We start from the raw sequence: 26650 nt of genomic DNA, 5'->3' as shown, positions 1-26650 counted from the left end.
GATAAGGAGTGGTTTAATTAAAGGATATGGGAAAAAAAAAAACAAACCCAAACCGCCACCAACAACAAAATAACAAACAACAAAACAAAAGGCCATGTAGAAGCAAAAGGAGACAGTTATTCTCTACTTCCCATCAGCATGTTCTAAAATGCTAGAAATTCTAAGATGAAGCAAGCAGGAATTAAGAAAAGAAGGAAAAAAAAAAATAAATAAAAGGGAAGAGAGTAACCAATAATGGATAATTACTGAACAAAGTATTCACAGCTAAAAGTGCAGGTAAAGTAAGAACTAGAAGTAATTCTGTTCAGATGACAAATGAAATGCTGTGTATGCTGCACCATTTCTGCAATTTTAAATTAGTTTGTATAATTATTTTAAAGGTTCTGCAGGTACTATATAAACAATACAATAAAAATATGTCAGTTGTTTTTAATGATTGTTTGTCTTTGATTTGTTTTCAGAAAGACAAATTGCTTCTGGTCTTGGGCTTGCTTGGAGAAACTATACTATATCACAAAACCAATATAAGTGCAGAGCAGCCTGAGGTGATGATGGTGCATCACAGAATGGCATTTGTTAGCATTTCACTTTTCACAGTTAGATTGCTGCAAACACTTCTTCCTGTGGAAAAGGTAGGGCATGCTAATTTTAAAAGTGATTGCATTTGATTTTTGCACCTTAAGAGAACACAGAAGGATATGTTCCTCAGTGATTAATGTTGGGAAGAATAGCCACCAAACAGAAATACATCCGATTTACCGAGGCTGAAATATGGTTGAGGAGGGGAATTTTGTCTTCAGGTATTGAATACCACTAACCTGCTGCAGAATGCAAGTCTTTTTTTTTTTTTTTTTTTTTTTTTTTTTTTTTTTTTTTAAGTTTTTTAATGAAGTTTACAATATTAAATGTATGTAGCATTTTTTTTTCTGGTATTATAAATGGTTTGCAAAACTATGCTGCCCCCTGCTTGCTTATTGTTGGCATGATATGTGTAGTACTGTGTACTCTTGAAAATTATTCTTAATTGCATGGAGTGTAGTGAGCAGTTATGTTTTATGCTTCATTCTGATTTTAAATTATTATTTGCTCCTAATGCTCTTTTTAAAAGTTAAGTGTTGTAGCCCTTCTGTTGTTTCTTTTGAATTTATTTTCAGTGAAGGTCCCATATGTGAACGTTTTTGTAGGACGCAAAGTGGTAGAAGATGTTTAAAGTTCTTTAAAAACTTGTATTGTCTACGTTTTTCATCTATCATATTGCATTGTAGTTTTCTTAGACATGCTTTAACTTGAATATCAGATAGTTTTTTCAGTTTTTTTTGCCATGAACATTAAATCTTTTACTAATACTGAAAGTAGATTCTTGTATCTGCAAGTGAGTGCAGGCATATTAATCTAGTGACTTTTTATAATTTTTGTTTATACCCTTCAGTGTATAAAAAATGAAATTTTAGTTCTGTGTATGATAGGAATTGAAAAAATGCTGTTGTACTCGAGGTCAAAATTTTAATTGAATGAATACTGAACACTTGCTGTAAGAAAGTAAAAACAAAACAAAATAATAGAAATTCCTATTCTTAGTGTGTGTTAGTGCTATGTGGAGTCGTACAGATAATTGTGATCTGTGCATTATCTGCCATCTAGTGGTTAAACAGTAAACGGGCCAATCTATGAAGTTGGTGCTGTGGCTGGATCAGACCCATCTTTTGTTTCTGCTTGCAAGTCTGGTCTTAGTACTGGCATTTACTGGACTCCTACATTTAGTAATAATAACTTAAAAACTACTTTTCATAGAGAACTCATTTGATTTCTGTTTCTTCCTGTAAAATTTACCTAGTACCTGTAATGATTGTACTTACTGAAAGACTGCAAATGCTTTTGTTGATTTTACTATATTTTTTGACTGTGTTATTCTCAAAATTGTTTTCTTTTCTGAAGGCAAGCAAAGTTTTGCAAAAGAGCTTGCTGAGTGCTTTGTTCCTTCTGTCACTGGACGTGCCTTTTTCCTTGGAATATCCAAGCATTCACGAAGCCATTGCAGCCTATTTGGAGCAGATGAGTTCTGAGAACTACAGTATTTATAAACAAGCTTCAGAAGCTGCTTATTCGATTGAATGTACTTGTACCTTTATGATTGAAGTTCGTAAGAAGGTGTAGAATTTTATTATATAAAGCATATTTTTATTAATAATAAAGCAAATTTATTTCGTATGTTTTCCTTCTCTTGTAAAAAGTGTATTTTAGTGTTGCCACAGACAACTCATGAGTATTTCATGGTATTTCAGATGTATTTAATTTATGTGTGTTTTCATTAGTATTACTCTTGTTTGTTAAAACAAACACAATGCCAACAAAGAAAAATTTTAGGTAAAAACAAAGAAATAAAAACTTGCAAGTGGCCATATGATCTTCTATGCAGAAACAAATTAAAGCAAGTGCTATATTTCAATATACAGTTCAGTATACTTAAATAGTTAAATTCCAAACTGTCGATTCTAGCTCTAAGATACTGTTACTTCTGTACTGTATAAAGTCTGCATGTTTCACTTTGTTATGCAGACAACAAATATACTGTGTTTTATTAGTTAAGATTCTAGCGTGGTACTGAAATATTCTTCTCCATTAAGAAAATGGACAAGTAATTCTTGCTTGTGCAAAATACTTGTTCCATTCTCACTGAAAAATAAATTAACAAAATACAGCAATAGGAATGACCTGTTATCTTAAATCTGAGTGAATACATCCTTTACATAAAAAGGTTCTGAACTTAATACAAGCAGTAGTTTAGTCGTAAAAAATTATTTGCGGCGAAGTTGCAATCTTCAAATTTAAGTGCTCACATTTAATGCATTTGTTAACTGGAAGTATGAAGACGTATATTGATAGACTTATTTTTAAAAACTTACCCTAATATTAATAGTGAATTCTTAAAACTTTAATTTTCTTATACTCTATTCTTGGACACCTTAGAAAGCGTTTTGAATATTGTTGGAGTTTTTGTGTTGTAAAATGTTAGATATTGTTTATCCCCATTGAATTTAATGGAAATTTTTTAGCATTTGAAGAGTTTTCATCTCACAGGAAAAGGTACTAAAATGTATTCGTTTGAAATCCAGTGAGCTTGTTAGTCAGGTGCTATGAACTTCTCTGTGAAAGGCTGAACTAATCTCTCTGTAGATCAAATGATCAATTCTGAAAGGTGAGGAAATAGCATGTTATATTTTTAATATTACTAATTCTGATAGTTCCTTTTTCTTCATTTTACTTTTCAGAAGGAGAAGAATCTTACTGAATTAGTAGAATTAGCAGATCAGGCCTTACATAGCCTGCCCTACCATCAACACTTGACTTTGCTTCAGGAGAGTATTCACATATGTTCTAATATGTAAGTGTTACTGTTTGATTTATTTGAGAAAATATATATATTTTTAATGGATAAACTTTCTCAAGTGGAATCTCTGTTTGTTTATGTGCCTGTATCTGAACTCAATTTTCTTTTGGCTATTGAAATATCTCTTGTGAACAGTTTGCACCATTAAGTGGTTGATTTCTTAAAAATGGAATTTTTGACCACTTTGACCACTGTTTTGACTTTTTTTTATTAATTTTTTTGTTCCATTTGTGCTTGTGTAACTTCCTTATATTTTACTTTTGAAACTCTTGGAGAATTTATTTTGTTGTATAGACAGTGCCTTGCAATATTCTATCTCATTTATTAAAATGCCTGCTTTAATTGCATTTTCTTTTTTAGATTTCCCATGTTAGCCTCAATTAGAGAATTTAAGTTACTCTGTCATGCCTGGAAAAATTGTGTGTCAAACACTTAATTAGAAATAAAAAATCTCAGTTTCACAGTATTTCAGAACTTCAGGGATTTATTTCAAAGGAAATTACATATAAGTGGTATCTAATAATGGCTTGCAATTATGAAATGTCAGAATACTAGGGCTGCTCCAAAAGTAATTCTTCCTGTTTTATGTTGGCCCACAACATCAGATATGGATGTTGGTGGTACGGCAGTAGAGGCTGAACCTTCACATCAGTATTCCATTCCATTTTGTTGCCGTACAGCATTTGGCAACAGAGAGGCAGTCTGACAAAATGGCATCTGCTGCAGATTTTTGAGTGTAGCTTGCAGGCTCTTGTTCATCACTGGCAGAAATATGGCTAATTGTGGTGAATATGTTGAAAATAGTGATTTGTAGCTGAGAATTTGCTTTATCAAATAGTGTTATTGCATTCTTTATGTCTGTTGCAGTTTCCATGGAAATAAGTGTGAGGCATTATGTTCAGAGCAACTTTTCAGTATTCTAATCCTTTTAGAGTTAATCATTGTTAATTCTATAATAGTAATTTTTCTGAAAACAAGAATTTCACTTGAATAGATTATTATATTTTTACTAATGCCCATACTTCTTGTGATAGTGAGATGGACTGTGATCTCTTAACAGTAAAAACAAAACAGAACAAAAAAACCTTGAAAGGGCTGGAATCTTCATAATTATAATTATCTGAAGATTCTACTGAAGCTCTGATTGACATTAATATTTTTCCTAATTGTGATGAGAGGATTTTGGAAAAACTGATCTTTGTTTCCTTATGTGTATGAAAAAGCATTTTTACAAATGTGAGATTGATAGAATGATTTTGTTAAATCTTTTATGATCTTGAACTTCTGTCTGTCAAGTCATTTTTCTTTTCATGCTCTATATCCTTTCAGGAAAGATTTTTGACTTTGAAACTTTACAGGAAAATTTTTATGGACATCTATGGTTCCTGTAAAATAAATTTACTTGATATATGCATGAAATCATAGTTTTATAATTTATTATACTCTTTATTATCATTTATAATGTAAATTTAATTATTTTTCATTTTAAGTTCTAAGTCTGCCCAGGCTGACCCATTGCTCCATGCTGGGAGTCAGAATGTGCTTCTCCGTCTACTGGCTCATCCTTTGCTGAATATAAAAGCTGAAGCTTACCGCTGCTGTCTGGAAGTGGTTAAGGTTAGAACTACTGTTTACTTACCATTCTTTGTTGTTGTGCTGGATAATGTATAATGTGTGATTTCTTTGTGAAAAGCGTTGTTACTGCAAATTCTGCTTACCATATGATATGTTCTTATATCTGTGCAGGCATGGGTTTGCAGTTTGCTATTTTATTCTGGTATCTAAGACTACTTAGATTAAACTTTAGATACTTTTATTCAGAACGTTCATAAAGGGTGAGGAAAGCCAGTGACTGACAACTTTGCTTTTTTCAAAAGGATTCTGAGTAATATTGGTCACTATTGTTTTGTTGTTTTGTTTGATTTTGTTTCGGTTTTTGCTGCTGCTCTGCAGAAATATTTCAATTTAAATTAGTTTTTAAGAAGAACTGAAGCGTTCACTTTTGCTTGTCTGCTGAAATTAGATTGCCCAGCTTCTATTCTCTTCATGAGGTTTTTCACTTTCCTTTGTTGTGCTTTTTTGATTTAGTTAGTATTTTTTGTTTGTTTGTTCCTGAGCAAAAGTCACTTTGATTTGGCTGGTTGTCTTCTTTTTGCAAAGATGTTTGCTTAGACATGATAGGATAATGAAGTACTGACATGTTCAGAATATATATTTTTTACTTCAGTTTAATTGCTCAGACTGTATAAAAATGTGGAAGAAAATTATTTTTCGTATGTGTAAATGTCTGGAGAGTGTTTAAGAATATGTAATTTGTTTTATGTGCCAATTTTTAAAAAAAAACCCCACTACCTGAGGTTTTTGTTTGTTTGTTTTAATAAAGATAGGCCTAGAGCATCAACTACCTAAAAAAGTGTATGGTTGTATTCTTAATTAACAGTGTAGTGTCTGATTAATCAGATCATTTTAGGTATTCACAAATATTAACTTATATAAGTGAAAGCAAAAAACACTTTTGCTGTTTGCCTCCACTGAATGACAGTTGTAACTTTTTGTGAGATTTTTACCTGTCCATTAGGTTTCACTTATATTAATATAATAACACTGGACAACATAAAATTTAGCCAGTATTTAAAATCAAAATGAATTGATTTAGTATTTCTTATTCTTATATAGCAACATCATCTTTTAGTCAGTGATCTACAAAGATGTTTCTTCCAGAACCATAATGTTTAGTTTTCAGAACTTTAAGTCTCCCAAGCTGCGTGGATGCCTTTCACTACATGACAACTCCAGGCAGTATTGGAATCTGTGCTGAATTTTAAAATTAACTGTCTTTATTTTTTACTGAAGGGCTGTTTAGATATTCATAATGTTGCAGAATCTGTGTCTTCAATCTGCCATGGAGTACATTTTCTTCTTCATCCAAAAGTTTTATATGAAATTGCTACATTTGGACTTCAGGAGGAAAGAAATGAGGTACTATCTTCAGTATTTATAAGTTGATATTTAGTATTTATAAGTTGATATTATTATTGTGCTCTGAGGCTTACCTGAAGTTTGTACTACATGGTTTTTCTATACATGTGTAGGAAGAGTGAAGGATTAAAAGACCAACAAAAAGAGGAATGTTATGTATTTCAGTCTTTTTTAACAGCCTGATATTTAGCGTGACATAATTGAGAATTTTATTTGTATTTTCTTTTACAGTGTTGTCAAACTGATATAAATTGTTGCATTAGTTTCTTCTTTTTTATTATTTTATTTTTATTTTTTGTTTGAGCAGGTAAGCTCCTCAGCCAAGGCTATTCTGATGCATCTACTGCAGGGCCAGTTAGTAATGACAATAATGACTTGGAACAAGTTTCTTGAGGCTCTCTATCCCATCATTCCTGTTTTACAGGTACTTCTATGTGCTATTATCAGTATTTAATGTATGAAATCTTGTAAACAGCAGCATGGATCTCTTAAAGCACAAGTGGAATATTCACTGAAGTAGCAGGTGGGAAGTAGATTAACAGTGAAATACTCATGTCAAATGGTGAAATGACAATCAAAGTTACTTCTTTGATGTTTGCAGTCAAATTTTAGCCTGTTATTGTAGTAGAAATTGACAGTTACTGACTGAGACTTAATTTTTTGAGGATATGAGTGGAAATCCAAATACACTTCGAAACATTGCCATTTAGTTGGTGTTAGTTAAGATATTGGAAACAGTTGGATAAATTTGAACATTTGTAGATCCTCTGTGATTGTACAGTTCTCTGATCAAGTTATGTGGTCAATAAACAGCAGGAGATGTAAGATGTATTTTCTGTCTGTTTTGTTTTTTTTTATCAGAAGAATCAATGGTTAGCACTATCTTTAGACTTTAGTCTACATATCCGTTACAACGTACCCATTTATTTTCCCTATCTTTGCTCTTGGCTCAGTCTAATAGTTTTGCTGCCTTCAATCTGGTTTTTTTTTTGTTTGTTTTTTTTCCTCTTGTTTTTTTTCTCCTCTGCTAGACACTTTCCTTCTATAATCTATCTATAGGTTTCCAAATAAGCAGTTTTGAAGCACCTGTTTGGTCCTTCCGGATGTTTTTTGTCTTATTTCATAGAATATCCTGAGTTGGAAGAGAGGCACAAGGATCACAGAGTCCAATTCCTGGCTCCACACAGGACCACCCAAAATTCAAACCCTATATCTGAGAGCACTGTCCAAACTCTTCTTGAACTCCAGTAGGCTTGGTGCCATAACCGCTACCCTGGGTAGCCTGGGTGTTCCAGTGCTTGACCACCCTCAACCTTTTCTAAATGCCCAACTTGCCACTCTATTGGCACAGTTCTGTGTTGTTCCCTCAAGTCCTGTCACTGTCACCAGAGAGCAGAGATCAGCACCTGCTCCTCCTCTTCCCCTATACTCTCCGTGGACCAGTTTTATGTCCTCATTCCCCAGCCTATATAGATATCCAGGGTTGCTCCATTTCATGTGCAAAGTCTGGCACCTGCTTTTGTTAAATACCATGTAGTGCATGATTTCTCAGCCCTCTAGTTTGTCAAGATTTCTCTGCAAGTCCTCTCTACTCTCAAGTCAACAGCTCCTTGTATTTATTTTCACCTGTATACTTGCTTATGTATATCTTCAAGTACTGTGTCCAACTTGTTCATGAAAATATTGAAAAGAACTGGTCATAATCACAGAATCACAGGGTTGGAAGGGACCTCAAGGATCATGAATCTCCAACCTCCCTGCCACATGCAGGGCCACCCACCTCCTCATTTAATACTAGACCAGGCTGTCCAGGGCCCCAAACAACCTGGCCTTGAGCACCTCCAGGGACTGGGCATCCACAACCTCTCTGGGCAACCTATTCCAGTACCTCACCACTCTCTGTAAAGAACTTTCCCCTGACATCCAACCTAAATCTCCCCGTTTGCATTCCGTTGATATTCAAGATTAGATAGTGATTTTAATATAACTGTAGGCTAAATGTATGACAAGGAATTCTCTACTCTCATTTTTCTAGCATAGTTTTTCTTTATGCTGTGGCTTATAGTGACTACATAAACAAAGCATTAACAGACAGAGGGTTAAAGTTTCAGGTGAAACAGAGCCGTGTAAAATCTTTAGATAAACTTTATACAGGATAATTTCTTTCATGGAGGAATTTTTATCTACAGGAATTTTTTTTTGTTTGTTGTGTTATGTTTGTTTTTAGTTGCTGCTGCTTTCACTCTCCATTGGTACGCAAAGGAATGGGAATTACTTGTCGAATTTGCTAAGTTTTTAATTTTTTCTTTGCATTAATTCAGGGGATTTGTTTTTGTTTTAGGGTTATGCTGACGCAAAGGATGAGCTAGGTAACTGCATCCTCACTTTGAGTGAAACATCCTCTGACAAAGGAGATGGTATTCTCCCTACAACTACCAGACTACGAGCTGCTCTGCGTCTTCTCTTCTCAAAAAAGCACTTGTGAGTACTGCCTTGCAGCATTTCAGCATATCTTTAATGTTGTGACAAAAATGTCTTCTTGAAAACAAACAAACCTAAAAAACAATTGAATATTATGCAGTGGGTTGATTTGAAAGGTATAAAGTAAATCCTTTGTTCTCCCATACTATATTAATTTTATAAATTAATATTTAACTGTATAGCTAACATTTTCTGGTATGAGCTCTATTTATATATTTATTTTAATTGTTTACTCCTTTAGGGTTCGTTCTGTGGCACTTAAACATTTATTATTTCATATTTTGAATGAAGAAGGAGCAAGCTTGAAACGTCCATGTCTGCATGGCAGTGTGTTTACAAGTATATCAAACTTATTTATTATAGAAGGAGCTATTGAGCTGAAATTGGGCGATAAAATGGAGTCCATATTTAAGGTAAGAGCTATCCAAATACTGTATCATTGTTATAGTGATACATTGTATCAATCATTTGTTACTCATTTGTTCCCTTGTTTTTTTTTTTTTCCCCCTCTGTGAATCAGTTAACAGAAAGATTGAAGTACAAAGGGAACAGGCTTGCCCTGCTTATGACAGTTTAATTAAGGTCTGATTTTTCTTAGTGTCTTTTTTCTACAAAATCTGTTTTTACTGAAGATAGGTTTTGATATAAAAATATTCTAAAACATTGGGAAACTGTCTGTGTTTTCCAAGTATTGTTGCTTTTGTGGAATGGAGAAATAGTCATAAGTATGTGATCTATGGGAAAATTATTCCCTATGCATTTGGTCAGTTAAGCTGTGTTTTCTTATTTATTTATTTCTACCTCCCTCCCATTCTTTTCCTTTCTTTACCCTCAAGAGATTAATGATATGTTAAAACAATTGCTAAGGTGATTCCTCTCTGTTTTAAAATTATTCTGACCACACTTGATTTATAATCCAAAAACTATAATATGAAATCTGTACAGATGTAAAGAATTATTTTAGTTCGTTTAACTCTATTGCCAACAGTCCCCTTTACAGACTTAGAATTATTAATTCTAACATTTCTATGTAGCTTTGGGCTTTCTGTAGTCCACCATAAACTGAACATTATTAGAAATCAGCTCCTGTTGTTTACTAGAAACCATTCTTTATACATTACAGAAATGAGAGATTTGTTATAAAAAGGTTACAGTCTATTCCTTTCTTATTACGTACACGTGGAATCAAATATATGCTAATAAAGAATATGAATCCTTGATGGATTTTGACAGAGTCAGGATCTTTTCAGTTATGTACAGTGATGGGACAAGATGCAATGGGCACAAACTGAAACACAAGAGGTTCCATCTAAGCACAAGGAAGCACTTCTCGACTTTGCAGGTTATGGAGCACTGGCACAGGTTGCCTATAGAGGTTGCGGAGTCCCTTTAAAGATCTTCTAAAGCAGAATGTGAACCTGGGCAACTCTGTAGGTGGCAACAAGCTACTGGCTTCAACCTTCTGAAGTCCCTTCCAGTCTCAGCTATTCTGTAATTCTGGAATTTTCCACTTCATAAAGAAATATGGGAGGTTACCTCATTTCACAGTTTCATATTGGTAACATTGGTTGTAGATCTAATATAGCTTTACTTTTAGGTAGAAACGATTGAAAAGCTTTATGACATCTTGACTTCTGATGCTGTTGACATAGTTTTACGAAAGTCTGCAGCTGAGCAGCTGGCCATCATTTTACAAGGTAACATTGTTGAAAAAACTTATATTCGTATGTTGTTTGTCATGTGAACTTGTAGTTTTGCTATTTTTTTGTGTATATTTCTGCAAATGGTGCTTTTTGTAGGTTTTATGTAGATTGTTGGATGAGAATGTAGTGCTGGTGTGGACAGTAGTGTCTTTTTTTGTTTCTGTCAAGACTAAGAAATAGTGTTCTTCCTGGTTTGAAAACAGTTTCCCTTGGTAATTGAGGAAGAAGCTAAATTCTGTAAGCTCTGTAAGAACTTTTTTTTTCTGCCTTGCTTTTTAAATATTCATCATTCTGTTGATTTGTGGTACAATTTATGGTGTTTCAAATATTTTATTTTACTACTTTAAGTACTATATCTTGATTGAGGGAGTTACTGTAAAATATACATGCATTTTTGATGTTGTTCCATTTTAATTAGGAAAGTCAATTCTTAGATTGCATAGGCTACTTTTAGATGTTTTACATGTAGTGGAGAGTTTCTTCTAATATCCTAAATATTTCTCTCTTACTTTGAGATGGTCTAAATTACTATAGTTAAAATGGATTGAAATGTCATCTGCTTGAACAGATTTGGTAAACTCAAGTTTCTTAAAAGGACTAGTTAATATTTTGCATTTTTATTTAATTAGCATTTATGCTATCTTTAGGATAACTAAGCTAAAGACTGATGAACAAGACTGTGGAGGTTTTTCTTACTAGAACTGGAGCTTTACTTGCTGTTAAAATTGTTAATTAACAGAACAAGTTTTGCTCTTAATGGAAGTTTTTGATCATTGAGAAAAGTTCAGTATTAAATTGATTATGAAACCAGTGTTTGTTAACCACCTTTTGTTTTTCCTACAGATACCAACATGCATGGTATTGTGAAAAAGTTGGGTGTGGTAGAGAAGGTTTTGGCTTACCTCAGTGAATGCGTACATGTGAATGGCAAGGTAAAACTAGCTTAGCATGATGATAGTAGAATTTGCCTTTTTCTGCACTTAAAACTCTCTTTGCACAACTTTCTTTGTGCATCAATTCTGCATACAGTAAAAATATTTAGTAACATTTTAAATTCTAAAATATATTTGTTACATTTCTGATGATATTAAGATCCTCTGAGTTAGGGAAGGTTAATTTATCTACCTATGAGAATAGTTACCGGACTTTGTTGAGTGATGTGGTTCTTAAATATACATGAACTTCTATAAGATTCTCAGTAGCAACCAAAAAACAACTTTTTTTAACTCTTAAAGGCTATTGACTTTAATAGTCTCTAAACTTAAGACTTGAGGCAATTTATAATTAAAAGTAAGATTAGGTTCATAGCAAGTGAGAATTTATGCATCAGATTGAGTTTGAAAAGCTTGGCTTAAAGGACACCGTGATGGACCATTTGTTACATCTTTACTTACTAATGTTCATTTGCTATGGATTTTTTTCCCCCCAAAACCAGTTTGTTATTTATTTTCAGTCTAGGAATAAGTGATTTTCTGACAGTAGAAGTCACTTAACAAAGGTCTTGTAAGATAAGATCATATTTAAAGCTGAGTGCATTTATGTTGCGGATGAAGAACCTTTCCAGTTTTGTTAATCTGGTGATTGAATTTTTCTGAAAGTCACTATTAACAATTGTTTAATGCCAGCTTGTTTAAACTATAAAGTTTCCAATGGAAAAAATTATTTTCTCAGTTTGCTTCCATAGTGTTGGTATAGCAGTCTAGCCATCCAAACTTTACTTATTTAAATTTTTTTTTAAAAATCATTTTTCTATGGTAATGATTTCTTTCTTCAAAATGTGTAAGAGCTGGGTTAGAATAAATCAAGTAGAAGCACTGCTTACCTCTTCTGTAATGTAACTTTGTCTAAACAGAAGGCAGTGCTAGTTTCTTTAGATCAAAGATCACAGAATCGTAGAATGGTCTGGGTTGAAGAGGTCCACAACGATCATCTAGTTTCAACTCCCCTGCTATGTGCAGGGTTGCCAACCACCAGACCAGGCTGCCCAGACCCACATCCAGCCTGGCCTTGAATGCCTTCAGGGATGGGGCATCCACAACCTCCTTGGGCAAACTGTTGCAGTGTGTCACCACCCTCTGAGTGAAAAACTTCCTCCTAATATCTAACCTAAACCTCCCTTGTCTCAATTTAAAACCACTTCCCCGTGTCCTATTACTATCCACCCTCATAAACAGCCGTTCCCCCTCCTGTTTCTATGCTCCCTTCAAGTATTGAAAGGCCACAACAAGGTCTCCCTGGAGCCTTCTCTTCTCCAAGTTAAACAAGCCCAGTTCCTTCAACCTTTCCTCATAGGAGAGATGCTTCAACCCTGTGATCATCTTAGTGGCCCTCCTCTGGACCTGCTCCAGAGCTCCACATCCTTCCTGTACTGGAAGGATGGAGGCCTGGACGCAGTACTCCAGATGGGGCCTCACGAGAGCCAAGTAGAGGGGGACAATCACCTCCCTCTCCCTGCTGGCCACCCCTTTTATAATGCAACCCAGAACACAGTTGGCCTTCTGGGCTGCAAGTGCACACTGCTGACTCATGTCCTGCTTAAAATAGACCATGTAAATTGCATTAAACAAGTCATTGGGGTGCAGTCTAGCCTGCACTCCGTTCTCCCTTCAAATGATTTTTGATTTCATTCTCAAATCTGTAGAGGGGGGGAAAAAAAAATGCAAAAAACTACACACATACAAAAAAAAAAAAAGCCTTGCTGCTTCTTAGTGAAACGGCTACCAACAAAAGGATGAACTTTATAGTAGAGGGAAAAAGCACAACTTTAAAAAGACTTTTGGACACATGCAAAAGATGCTTTCCCATATTAAATAAGCAGAGATTTTATCTATTGCATATCCAGTGATACTGTGTTTGGTGATGGAGTTCACGAAAATAAATTTAAAGGTAGACTCTCGGGCAAGCAAAGTAATGTTCTGTGAAGGACATGCTGTCTTCTCATTCTGCAGTAGAAGTGATTTTGGTCCTATTTTTGGCTGCTGACTGATAGTTTACCAGCTGCTTTCTTATGTTTTGTGATCTGAAAGATTGGGACCAGAAAATTATCTGATACAGTCAGCTATTTGCATTTTAAAAAGAATGAATAAGGTTATGAATAAGTAGTTTTTTTTAAATCCTTCATCTCACATACGTGCTTTTAAGTAGTACATATTTTGGAAGCATGTTATATAACCATATATGAGGTCAGAGACCAAGAGTGTCACCATCAATTGCTAATAAAATGAAGCCAAAAGTTATCAGATATTTTCTAATGAATGTGCAGTTGTGCAAGGACAACATTTTCTTGACTGAAAATGTTTCTATACTATAAATAGTAGAATGTGCTTGTTTATAGCATAACAATTTGTATCATCTTAGTTGATATCGATATTAAATTGTTGTTGTTCTTGCAGGTTATGGAATCCATAGTGTTACCTTGTCTGATACTCTTACGGAAACTCATTTATGCTGATCCAGATGTTCGTTTATCTCTAGCACAGCAATCATCTTTGTTGCTTTCACTGTTCAGAGGTGAAGATTCTGTTTTTTACTTTAATACATAGATAGAAAGAAAATGTGTGAAATACGTTAGATGTCTAATCAAAAGCTTTTGTGAGTGTTTTGGATAACTTCAGAGTCCGTGATATTTTAAAGAAAACAGTTTGCTAGTGTTACCAGTGTTGTGATATCTGATGAAGATGTTAGCAAAATAGCTGTGGAAAGAAAAGTTAACGACTGTCCTTCCATATACTGTTAAATGCCACTATGTTCTTAACAATTTTTTTAAGAATCTTTTGTTTTATTCAGTTTCCCTGATATTCCAAAATGATCAAGCTGTTTTAGTGGAAGCTACAGTTTTGCTTTGTCTTCTGCTGTTCGATGAAGTCTCAAGAACAGACACGTGGTATGAAAAAAAGTTATTCAATTGCATTATCTTAATCAAAATTTAAGATTTTAATGAAAATTAGTTTTGTTTGGATACACACATATATGTATATAAATATAACTATCAGCACAATTTTAATATGTTCAAAATTGCATGAATTACTTATTTGCATGTCAAATGAATTGTTTCAATATTTAGGTTGCATGTTATATAGATCAACTTGTCACATATAAGTTCTTTGTACTTAAGTGTTAAGTACATTTATTTTCATTTTCCAGAAACCAGAAAGCCCTGGTTATTCTCTAATCCAAGTTTTCTATAAATGGAAACTGCACTAATCAAATAACTAGCTATAGATGAGTTGCTGGTGATTTTCTAACTCAATTAGAATTCCCTTATTTACTTTGACTTTCAAGTGTAGTGGTTACCTTTAAGTCAAAGGACTTTAGCTAACATTATATTGTTATTTTAAATTAGTATGTACATCAGGAAAAAATGTGCTCTTATTTTTCAGTGAAATATACTGAAAAAAATCTCATGCGTATTTGTCTCTAATAGAAAAAGAGTACATAGGTCACTTCAAAGTAATGCCTCCCATTTATTTCCATGGAAACTACAACAGATGCAAAGAGCACAATAACAACTGTTTGATAGAGTAAATTCTCAGCTACGAAACACCATTTTTCAACGTAGTCAGTACCATTTTCTATGCATTTTCACTAGCAATGAATAAGAGTCTGAATGCTCGCTCATAAAAAAATATGCACCAGTGGAGGTGACCTGCTGTTACCATCACTGAAACACACTATCTCACTGTGCTCTCATACACTGTTTGGTCTCCATAGATGTTCAGCAAGCACTGATGTATGTCAGTGGGTGTTTTTTTTTTTTTTTTTTTTGCATAGAGGAATTTAATTCCACACCTTTGCTTCATACACACTTCCATGTCAGATGCTGTTTTGTCAGATTGCTTCTCTGCTGCTATGTGCCACACAGCAACAAAATACAATGAAATATTGTCATAACATCTACAGCCGTGCCACCAGCATTTGCCTTTGATGTCACAGGTCAAAATAATAAAATAGGAGACATTACCTTCAGAGCAGCCTTGTAAATAATCCTGTGCTTTGGTTCTTAATTTCATTTTCAGGTATATTACATCTCCGATAAGTATTCTATATGTATATGACCTAACAACTAGCTGAATATTGCATAATCATAAAGAAACAGCTTATTAATATAAACGTATTCAGCAATGAGTTCTTCAAGAGCTTTTTGTAGGGAAGAAGACAGCTATATCAGAATCATAATGAATAACTACTATAAATACATAACTAATGAATTAGTAAATAATCGAAGTTAAAAATAAGAAGTAACTTAATCTTTTTTGCAGGACTGAGAGCATAAGCAATAATGGTACTGTCCTACCTTCCTTCAGTTTACCTGTTGCTGTTGTTAGACGGTATGTTGCCTTTTTGTTCTTTGTTTTCTTCATCTTTTTTGGGGGGGTGGTTTGGGGGAAGTGGGGATTAGCATTGTTTGTTTTTTGTTTGTTTGTTTTTTCACTAAACTTAAATCCTTTACATTTTGCTGTCCTCCCTAAAGGATAGAAGCAAAGGAAGGCATTTGGTATTGAATCCAAAGTTGTTTTTCTCTTTTAAGTGATAAATGTGGAGTTTTCCACCTAGCCTTTTTTTTTTTTTTTTTTGACAGTTTTGAAAACATTATTTGCAAATTTAAGAAATTGCATGACTGAAGCATTTAATTGTTGCTTTTGTTTGTTTGTTTAAGATATCATCTCCCTGTCAAGATCACTGCTCATCATATAGTTAGCCCTAATTCCATTGTAGTGCCATTGTCTTCTGAATGCTTGACTATGAAACCTGTGTCAGATATGCTAAAGATGTCTTGGAATTTGTCGTGGTACCATGGGACTGAAAACCTTTTGCACCTGAAAAATTACAAGAAGCAAGCAGAAACGTGAGCTGTTCAATCTTGTTTTTAAATCTTAATGTATTTCCTCTAAGCTCAACATCAAACAGCAGTAAAACTTGTTTATAGTTTGAAAATATTTTCTTCTACATGTAAAGGATTGCATCCCAGGAGTTGTAAATAAGTTATGATAATACCTAAATCATACAATCATAGAATTGCTCAGGTTGGAAAAGACCTTAAAGGTCATCAATTCGAACTGCAACCTAACCATACTAACCTAACTCTAGCAACCTTCTGTTAAGTCATGTGTACATTCATGTAACATACAACACATTCAGAGATGGTGACTCAACCACCACTGTGGGGAGCCTATTCCAGTACTTAACAGCCCCTTACATAAAAAGTTCTTCCTGAAATCTAACCTAAACCTCCCCTGACACAACTTGAGGCCATTTTCCCTTGTCCTGTCACTCATCACCAATGAGAAGAGGCTAGCCTCTCTCTTGCTGCAATCACCTTTTTTGAAGTATTTGAAGTGAGCAATAAGGTCTCCCCTCAGCCTCCTCTTCTCCATACTATACAGCCCCAGTTCCTTCAGTCTCTCCTCGTAGGCATATTCTCCAACCCCTTCACCAGCCTTGTTGCCCTTCTTTGGACCTGCTCCAGCACCTCAATATTCTTTCTATACTCAGGTGCCCAAAACTGAACATAGTACTCAAGGTGAGGCCTCATCAATGCTGAGTACAGGGGCAGGAGTACTTCCTTAGTCTACCATTTCTGATACAAGCCAGGATGCCGTTGGACTTCTTAGCCACCTGGGTACACTGTTGGCTCGTATTCAGCTGAGTGTCTGTCAGTACACCAAGGTCCCTTTCCATCAGGCAGCTTCCCAGTCACTCCTCCCCAGGCTTGTGAGGTTGCCAGGGGTTGTTGACCAAAATGCAGGACCTGACACTTGGCCCTATTGAAACTCATACAGTTAACCTTGGCCCATTGATCCAGTCTATCCAGGTCCCTCTATAGTGTTGTTCTTCCCTCGGGTAGATCAACGTTCCCTCCTAACTTGGTGTTTATTGTCTGTGAAGTTACTGAGGGTGCACTTAATCTCTTCATCAAGATCATTAATAAAGATTTTAAACAGAAGCAGCCTCAGGACAAAGCCCTGGGGGACTCTGCTTGTGACTGGATGCCAACTGGATTTAATTCCATTGACAACAACTCTTTGGGCCCAGCCATCCAGCCAGTGTTTCACCCAGCAGAGCGTATCCAAACCATGGCAGTCGGCTTCTCCACAAGAATGTTGTGGGGGGGAGTGTCAAAGGCTTTACTGAAGTCCGGTTAGACCACATTGGCAGCCTCACCTTCATCTACTAAGCAGGTCACCTTGTCATAAAACAAAATCAAGTTTGTCAAGCAGAATCTACCATTAATAAATCCATGCTGACTGGTCCTGATCCCCTGGTTAACCTTTAATTGATCCATGACAGTTCCTGAGATTATCCTTTCCATCATCTTCCCTGGGCCTTAGAGACTGGTAGGTCACTAAGACTGATAGGTCTAGAGCTACCAGGATCATCTTTCCAGTCCTTTTTGAAGATGGATGTCACATTTGCTAGTCTCCAATCTGCTGGGACATCCTCAATTCTCCAGGACAGTTGAAAGATGATGGAGAGTGGCTTGGCAACGGCAACCACAACTACAAACTCCCTCAGCACTCTGGAGTGCAATCCATGTGGCCCCATTGTTGTCTTTCACCTTAGTGGCCAAGTTCAGTTCTAGTTGGGCTCTTGCCTTTCTAATTTTCTCCCTGCACAGCTTCATTGTGTATTTGTTGCTTGCACCCCTCTTCCAAAGATCATAAACTTTTCTTTTGTTCCTGAGTTCCAGCCAAAGGTCTCTGTTCAGCCAAAACACTGGAGAATGCAGGCATCGATCCTGCTACCTCTCGCATGCTAAGCAAGCGCTCTACCATTTGAGCTAATTCCCCTCCTTTCATAGGCAATCAAGAAAATTCTCTTGACATGGTTTGGTGAGCACTTGATTAGCAAGGTTTCTGAGATTCTTTTGTATACAGAACTCAGCATCCCTGATAAATCATTTTTATTTTAACGTACCCTATTCAAAATTAAATTAATTTCTTAAAAAGAAAATAGCATAGTCTACGAGGCCAACATCTACAATGCCATAGAGGAAAAATTCATTATAAACCATGAATGACACCTTTGAAAGTAGTTTTTGAGAGGTGTTCTCTTTCCAAAGAACTTGAGCAGCTCAGGATTTGATTTCTTGTGGTGGTTTATTGGTGGTGTGTTTTTGGTTTTGAGCTCCTGTTTTGTTGTTTTTGAGGTGAAAAAAGAAAGGGGAAAATACATCTTGAAGGCAATTTATATTTATATATACAAAACTTATATTTTGTCTTCTCATCTGAACTAAAATAATTATATTTACTTAATTATATACTTATATAAGTATACTGATGGATGATAATTTTTCTTTCATGCCTTTTCAGATTTTTAGACACACTAAAACTCTCCTCAGAAGACATCCTTATACTGAAAATAACTCACACAACCTATGGACTGCAGGACTGTCTTAATTCAATCATTCAGGCAGTATCCCACAGGGATGTAAAAGCTTCTCTCATTAGGCTCAGCTTTTATGCCCTGAATGACAGACTTGGTTTAAAATGCATCTCTGGGTCTTGTCAAACCATTTTGAAGAGCACTGTTTGGCAAAAAGCAATAAATAGGTAAGCATACTGAAAGCATAAATGAATTTGTAAGTATGTTAAATTATAAATTTTAATTTATATTAAATTATAAAGTTCATAGTTTTCATATCCTCAGTTTTAAGGATTTGATAGCCTATGTACCTTTGATTCTGGTTGTTTTCTGTGCATGTAGTTAATCAGAATGATCCCATGGAAAATTTATTATGTGATCCTGTAGTTGACTTCTGTTTCCTTGTACTTCCTAAAGCTAATAGATGAGACTAACCACAGATTATACAGGTAATATCAACATTGACTTTGCTTTTATGCCATTTTTATTCCTTTTTTGTTTTTTTTTTTTTTTTAATTTTTCTGATTTTCTGAGTGTTTGGTTTGTGCATGGTTTTTCTTTCATTAGGAGTGGAATTAATTTCTGTTCATAAAATGCATCATCTATCCGTTTGCAAATAGATCTTTAACAGTACAAAATGTATAATTTAGCTGTTTGCAAGCAAGCGTGACTATTCTGGATGTGCTTAGTTCTGAGTATAATCCACCTGTGAGCAGGGATTATTCATTCTATTGCAGTTCTCCACTAGTTTTGACTTTAAAGTTCTGTTTAGAGCCTACAGCCATGTGATTCAAAGTGTAAATCCACTTAGTTCTAGTGTATAGCTGTGTATGTTTTGTTGACAGACTGGTATATCAATACAGCACAAATTCCGTTAATTATTTTGTGGTTTTGTTTGGTTGTTTTTTGTCCATCTGTCCAAATTTTGGTTCTAATATATGGGCTGAGAATCTTCTCCTGTATACTGCTTAGGAAAATGGGTATGGTTTGTTCTATACCATGCTCAAGCTACAATAGTTCTCATAACCTATCAATATTTTGGTGCAGTATGTGAAACTTATACTATTTTGGTTGCCATTTTCACTCAATCCAAGTAAAAGCTAACTTTTGAAACTGTTCAATATTTTCACTAAATGCAAATGAGAAGGAAAATGATTGCATGTGTGCATTTGTTTTCCTGTAGCTTGGGATCCAGCCTAAATACAGAAATAGTTGTTTGGGCATATCAGCTTAAGGTAATAGCTTCTATCACTTCCAAAGCTTGTTAGTAACGATTTAAAAAAAAAAAAAAAAAAAAAAAAAAGATTCACCCACAAATGCTTAGAGAGCTGGGTGATGTTATTTTGTGTCCACTCTCACTAATCTTATGAGAGATGCCTGAGGACTAGAAGAAAGCAAGTATCACTCCTGTCTTCAGGAAGGGCACATGAAAGACAGGAATGTCATCAGGAGTAGGATGGTTTTACCAGTCAGAAGTCATACTTGGCAAACCTGCTGAAATTCTTTTACACTGAAAAGTCTGGCTCTGCAGATGAGAGGGGTAATGGGTATATTCTGTGTTCAACGGTTTACGGTCTGGTTTGGCCCAGTTCCTTGACTAGTGGGGTGGACCGATTTTGCACAGTCCATGCTTCCAGGAAAGGGAAATAGGAAACCCCAAAATAATTAAAAACACCGGCAACAATCTGAGAAGAACCTGACAAAGCATATCAGGTGATCTTGCCAGGGGTTGTGTCTCCTCTCTGACTGCAGTGATCCCTGGGTTATGTAGTTCTTCTCTTCCAGACAGATACCTGGAACTTGAGCATTAACACTTTAAGTCCCAGTGCACTACATGATGTTATGATGTTGGAATACCGATAACCAAAAATCATGAAACCGTGACAGTTCTGCTTTGATTTAAATGTTTTTACACAATGTTTTAAGATCCTCATATGAGGTATCAGATCCTCTAATGAGGTACTGGTTGGACAGGTAGACAGTGAGATGGATTGAAAGGTGGCTGAACAGTGGAGCCTGGAGGATGGTGTGTTAATTGGTGACATGAAGTCTTGTTGGCAATCTGTAACTAGCGGTGTACCACAGCAGTTGGTACTAGATATTATCCTGTTTGATATATTCGTTAACAATCCAAAGGTTGGGGGAGAGTACCTCCAGCAATTTTATGTTACAAAACTGGAGGAATGGCTGATATGCCTGAGGGCTGTGCTGCCATTCAGGAGGATCTTGAAACGCTGACAGAAACTGTGGGAAGTTCAACAAAGGAAATGAAAATTCCTTGGGATAGAACAAATCCATGAACCCATACATACTTAGGGCTGATGAGCTGGGAATCAGCTCTGCAGAAAAGACTACGAACTTGAACGTGAGCCACCAGTGGCAAAGAAGGCTGCAGATATTCTTAGCTGCATTAGGAGTGTTGCCAGTAGGTCAAAGAGGTGATTATTTCCCCCTACACGGTGTTGATGAAGCTGCACTTGGAGTACTGTGTAAACTTCTGGGCTCCCCAGTACAAGAGACACATAAACGTACTGGAAAGAGTCCAACAAAGTGCCAAATAAGATGTCTAAGCAACTGGAGTATCTCTAATGAGGAAAGGTTGAAAGAGCTGCAACTGCTAAGAGAGGACTGCATCTCACTGATGTATGTAAATGCCTGACAGAGACTGCAGAGAAGGTGGAGCCAGATTCCTTTTAGTGATGCCCAATCACAGGACAAGGTGAAATGGGCAAGAATTGAAGCACAAGATGTTTTATCTGAATATCAGGAGACACATTTTCACTGTGCAGAACAACAGCACAGGTTGCCCAGTGAGGTTGTGGAGTCTCTTCCTTAAAGATCTTCAAAATCCACCTGGACACGATCCTGAATAAGCAGCTCAACATGACAGGAGTTGGACCAGATGATCTCCAGAGGCCCATTCCAAGCTCATTGTATCTATGATTTTGTCATTTGTTTATGTCAAAATGGTGAAGTATAAGAATACCGTATTTTAACTATGGAATATTTAAAATCGTAGAATCATAGAATGGTTTGTGTTGGAAGGGACCTTTAAAATCATTTAGTTCCAACCCCCCTGCTATAGGCAGAGACATCTTCCACTAGACCAGGTTGATCTCAGAGCCTCCTGCAGCCTGGCCTTGAATGCTTGCAGGGAGGGGGCATCCACAACCTCTCTGCTGAAGCCTATTCCAGCGTCTCACCACCCTCACAGTAAAGAGTTTGTTCCTAGTACCTAGTTCCCCCGGGGCCTTCTCTTCTCCAATCTGAAGAGCCCCACCTCTCTCAGCCTGTCCTCATAGGGTGGATGCTCCAGCCCTCTGATCATCTTTGTGGCCCTCCTCTAGTTTGTCTTTGTCTCTGTTCTGTTCTTTCTGTCTTTTCCAACACACAATTCCGTGTCTTTTAATGTGTGAAGTATATGTAATACGAGCGTGTTTCAGTTTAATTACAACTGATATAATTCCTTTTTTATTATTTGTAGTTATGTTATGTGTATTTAAATAATTAGCAGTTTAGTATAGGCAACTCCTTATTTGCTTAATGTTATATTTGCTTAGTTAATTCAGCCGTATTAGACTGACATCTTAGTACTCTCTTTTAATTCCCTATAAGTATGAATATATATACACTTGTTTTCATTGCAGATTTTTGCAAGTGCTTCCAGCTTCTGATGAGGATGAGAAGCTTTTGGTAGATGTCCTAAGATTTTTGAACAAATTGTGTAGAGAGCAGAGAGCGAGCTTGGAGGCAGATCATCTAAAATGGATCTTGAAATCATTGCTTAAAAGTGTAAGAATGTAAATACAAACTTGTCTTGCTGTGATGTAGGTAACAATAATAGGATGTTTATACAGAGCCATGTAAATGTAGTTAGGTATATGTAGCTTTATGTAGAGCTTTATACATACACTATGTATGCATTTATATTAAGTAGCTGTACATATGAATATACTTACGTGTACAGCTGTATATGTACAGCTGTATGTTTAAGTACATAACTGTGTTACCTATGTAACTCAAAGAATGAGGTTCTCTGCAGGTATATTGTGACTTTCTGCATGATAAAGAAATATAAATGTCTGTCTTGAATTAAGAATGAGAATTGAAAGTTAAGACAGAAGTTTTTGTTGTTTTAGTTTTGATTTAAAATGGTTGCAATACGTTTATGTAAAACATTTTTATAACCCTGAGGAAGGCATTATATGAGCATACAGTTCATACAGTTGAAATATAAAAATGCAAGTATAATATTGGAGGAATATAATTTATTTTTATTTTCAGTTTTATAGATGTGTGCTTTTCATTTGAGATCTGTTCTATCTACTATTTGTCATTAAGATGTACAACACCTAGTAGGAAATCAAGATTAAAAAAGCAGTATGAAACAACTTTTATTGTACTTGTCAAAATATTGTAATTCAGTCTTATTATATGAAAACTAGATTCTAATGATAACAATGATGATTGCAGTTGTACAACTGCGTTACAAAGTACCATTCTTCACAAAGCAAGTACATACTGTACTCAAAGCAAGGTTTTACAAGGGTTATTATATATTGAGTGTGCATGCATTTGCATTTTCCCATTTTAAAATACAGTTTAAACATTTAGAAAAAAGTGCTAGCAATCTTCTTTTCAATCACGTAAGACTGATCTACTTCAATTTCTATGGTTAACAAGAAATCCTCTAAAATGTGGTAGGTATGGCTAACTAATACCAGAAAATCTTTACTGTGTTTTTGTTGTTGTTGTTTCAATTTATGGAAATATTTCTTGGTGAAATGATGATTATGGAATTTGTGATTTTTAGTGCATGTAATTTTAAAGCACCAAAGAGAAAACTGGCTTTAGTGTGTTTATTGAAATAGAATTTAAGCAATGCATGATGTGACTGTATTTTTGTTCTTTTCTCTTAGAAATCAAGTTCCCTTTTGGGCCTTTTGGTGCGACCAGAATCCCAAGTGCGGGATGAAACAGATGCAATACAAACTGCTGTCAGACAACAACTGGATAAAGAACTCATTCATCTTTTTAACACACTGTTATTTTGTTCAAAGTCAGTGACTGACAGGTACAGTTTAAATGGAACTGCCTGTGTCATTCTGACTGGAATAGTAATGCCTTGTGCTACTGCATCTTAGTCAGAGTTTGAAAATAATTACATCACAATACAGTCATAGTAAACTTTAAAAACGGAATATACTTCTCCTTAAGTGAAGATCAACATTAGCTATACCTTTTCACAGTAAAATTAGGAAATTAAGAAAATTGTGAAGAAGTGCACTAGTGCAATTTTTCAAAAAATGATAATTAAATTGATGGCACTGAGAAGATGGGCTGTTTCTTTTTCACTACTGGAAATTTGCTTAAGTGATAGCTGGATTTGTTTTTCTACTGGCTTCTTGCAGGAAAGTAAAACAACAGAATATCAGCAAGTATTTATTTCCATACACTTCCTTTTTGTTCCATAGTCTATTATTGACTATATTTGTGCACATTGGTTATTGTTAGGACACCTACTTCCAGAATGAGATGCCATCCTTTTTCTGTCAGTCAGACAAACAGAAATTTACTTCTATTAGTTTTTTTTCCTAAGTTTTTATAAAATAATATTTTCACACTAAATCCTTCTATCCAAATGCATTCTATGATGCTAAAATTGCAGCTGACATATTTATCTGTGTGGCACAACATAACTGCTTGTAAAGATTTCTTCAAAGTGCTACCTTTATCATTCCTCCCACTCAGTTACTCAATTTCTAAATAAAACATAAGAAAAAATGACAGCTAGAAAAAGAAGGATTATAGAAATCCCTGCCAGTTATGTCTTATACTCCTTTATTTTTGTCTACCTTGGTGATAGATTTTCAGGAAATGTTTTAAAACTTGGTGCCTGAACCAGAGCAAACATAAGCAAAATCTTTCTGACACTTGTCACTCCGAGTTATCCAATGTTCTTGAACTCCTGCTCTTTTATGTGCTCGTTAGAAATTAGAGTTCTATCTCATTTGTCTGTGTTTGGTTAAGCAGTCCTGTTCTGTAATTTACTTCTGCATTATTTGGTGTGTAAGCCAACGGTTACTAATTGATATGCTGAGACCTGCTTAATAGCAACAATAATAATGATGCACTGGCCTCTTACAAAATAATTCATTATAATAGCTTTATGCTGTCATTTCATGCTTTTTTACTTTTTATAATTAATCCAGAGAGGGCTTGGAACTTGCTGGATGTTTCAGAACTGAGCTGGCTCTCAAGCTGCTACAGTGCTTAAGGCTAACAGACGCACCACATTTTTATGGTCTTCCTTCACTGGAGAGAACACTGAGAGGAATAGTTCATGTTACTGCAGTTCCAAACTGGAGTACATATTCTGCTACTGTTGAACCTGTCACAATTTGTAAGAAATATTTAACAGGTCTTCTTGAGGTAAGTATTTTGTTATAACCCAACTTTTTTTCTGAATGCTTGTAAAGTCACTATAACTAATAATATTATAATTTTTGTTGTACTTCCAGTGAATATAGTTATTATGAAAGGTGCTTTTCTTTCTAAAAGAAAATAGCTAAAAGATTAAGATGAAATTGAGTGATTTGTATCTTTACTTAAAGGAAAAAAAAGTTTTAAAATATGTTTACTTATGATGATTGACTATATTGCACGTGCGTTCCCATTCCCTTTACTCATTAGAATTTGATACAGAATGTTGATTTATTTATTCCAATTCAAGTCCCAAGAAAAGACAGAAATAACCTGTATTCTTGAATATAGAATTTTGGAAAATAAACTGTATTTTTAATTTCAAACATAGCAGAAAGAAGCTGGTTACAATAAGTGGCCTGTTTCCAACAAAAACAAACTTTTCAACTCTGACTGAGATACAGCCAGCTTTCTATTTAGTACTGTCCTTATTATCTAGATCCACTTTATTCTTCATTTGAATAGGGAAATAAAATAACTACTGACCTTAAAGGGTTTAACCATACAGAAAAATGACAAATCAGTAAGCGACTCATAAATAAATAAACATCTATCTAAAAGAGTGTATTTGATAATTCACCATCTTTCCATGAGTTTAATTTATGTGCATGCAGTGGTTTATACTCTACCTGTGTACTGCTCGCAGTAGAGCTACTGTGAACTTATTCCTACTCTCCCAGGTCATCTCATCGTTTTATGTTGAATGGGGAGGAAACGCTATGTCTTTCATGGGAAAAGGTGTTACAAAAAGCACTGTTCTTTGTTTGCTTCACTTATCTCATGAAATGATGGCTCAAGCTAAGGATACGGTGAGTTCATTATAGTTTCCCTTATCTTGTCACTTTTGATGGCTAATCACCGATATATTTTAACTGATATAATTCAATAATTTAGTGTAATCATTCTGGAGAATCACAGTCAACTCCACTCAGTGCCTGTGATTGCCACTTATGAAAACATTTCAGTGTGATGAAGTACACTTTGTATTTGGAAATAACACTTTGTTTTTGGGGAAAAAAAAAAGTATTCCTGCTAGCATTGCAGTTTTTATTTCTGCAATCCTGTAGTCTTTCTTGACTGAAAGAGGGGACTTAAATTGGTTTTTATGTATGTATTTTTAATCATGTAGAATAATATCTATAGTGGCATAATATGGTGGTGGGTTTTTTGTGACTGTTAGTCATAATGTGCCAGCAGCAACATCCAGATTACTAACATTTTATATTGTTATCATAATAGTTTTAAATCCTATCCA

General features: G+C 35.1%; 1 protein-coding gene across 6 annotated transcripts in view; it reads left to right on the top strand.

Moving 5' to 3' along the window:
• Positions 1-26650, top strand: part of RTTN (rotatin) — a 74526-nt gene that overhangs the window by 16944 nt on the left and 30932 nt on the right. For all 6 annotated transcript variants that reach the window (XM_048940745.1, XM_048940744.1, XM_048940746.1 and 3 more), the window contains 19 exons: positions 462-632; positions 1936-2148; positions 3270-3382; positions 4879-5005; positions 6242-6367; positions 6675-6791; positions 8709-8848; positions 9090-9261; positions 10446-10545; positions 11395-11483; positions 13944-14061; positions 14338-14434; positions 15810-15878; positions 16208-16396; positions 18861-19100; positions 22560-22704; positions 23832-23986; positions 25125-25344; positions 26076-26204. In XM_048940745.1, coding sequence (XP_048796702.1) covers positions 462-632; positions 1936-2148; positions 3270-3382; positions 4879-5005; positions 6242-6367; positions 6675-6791; positions 8709-8848; positions 9090-9261; positions 10446-10545; positions 11395-11483; positions 13944-14061; positions 14338-14434; positions 15810-15878; positions 16208-16396; positions 18861-19100; positions 22560-22704; positions 23832-23986; positions 25125-25344; positions 26076-26204 — 2730 coding nt within the window. The remainder of the gene's footprint in view (positions 1-461; positions 633-1935; positions 2149-3269; positions 3383-4878; positions 5006-6241; positions 6368-6674; positions 6792-8708; positions 8849-9089; positions 9262-10445; positions 10546-11394; positions 11484-13943; positions 14062-14337; positions 14435-15809; positions 15879-16207; positions 16397-18860; positions 19101-22559; positions 22705-23831; positions 23987-25124; positions 25345-26075; positions 26205-26650) is intronic.

Source organism: Lagopus muta, chromosome 3 (assembly GCF_023343835.1).
Source record: "Lagopus muta isolate bLagMut1 chromosome 3, bLagMut1 primary, whole genome shotgun sequence".
NCBI lineage: Eukaryota > Metazoa > Chordata > Aves > Galliformes > Phasianidae > Lagopus > Lagopus muta.
Note: the sequence above shows the minus strand (reverse complement) of the source record. Positions and strands in the feature narration are given on the sequence as shown.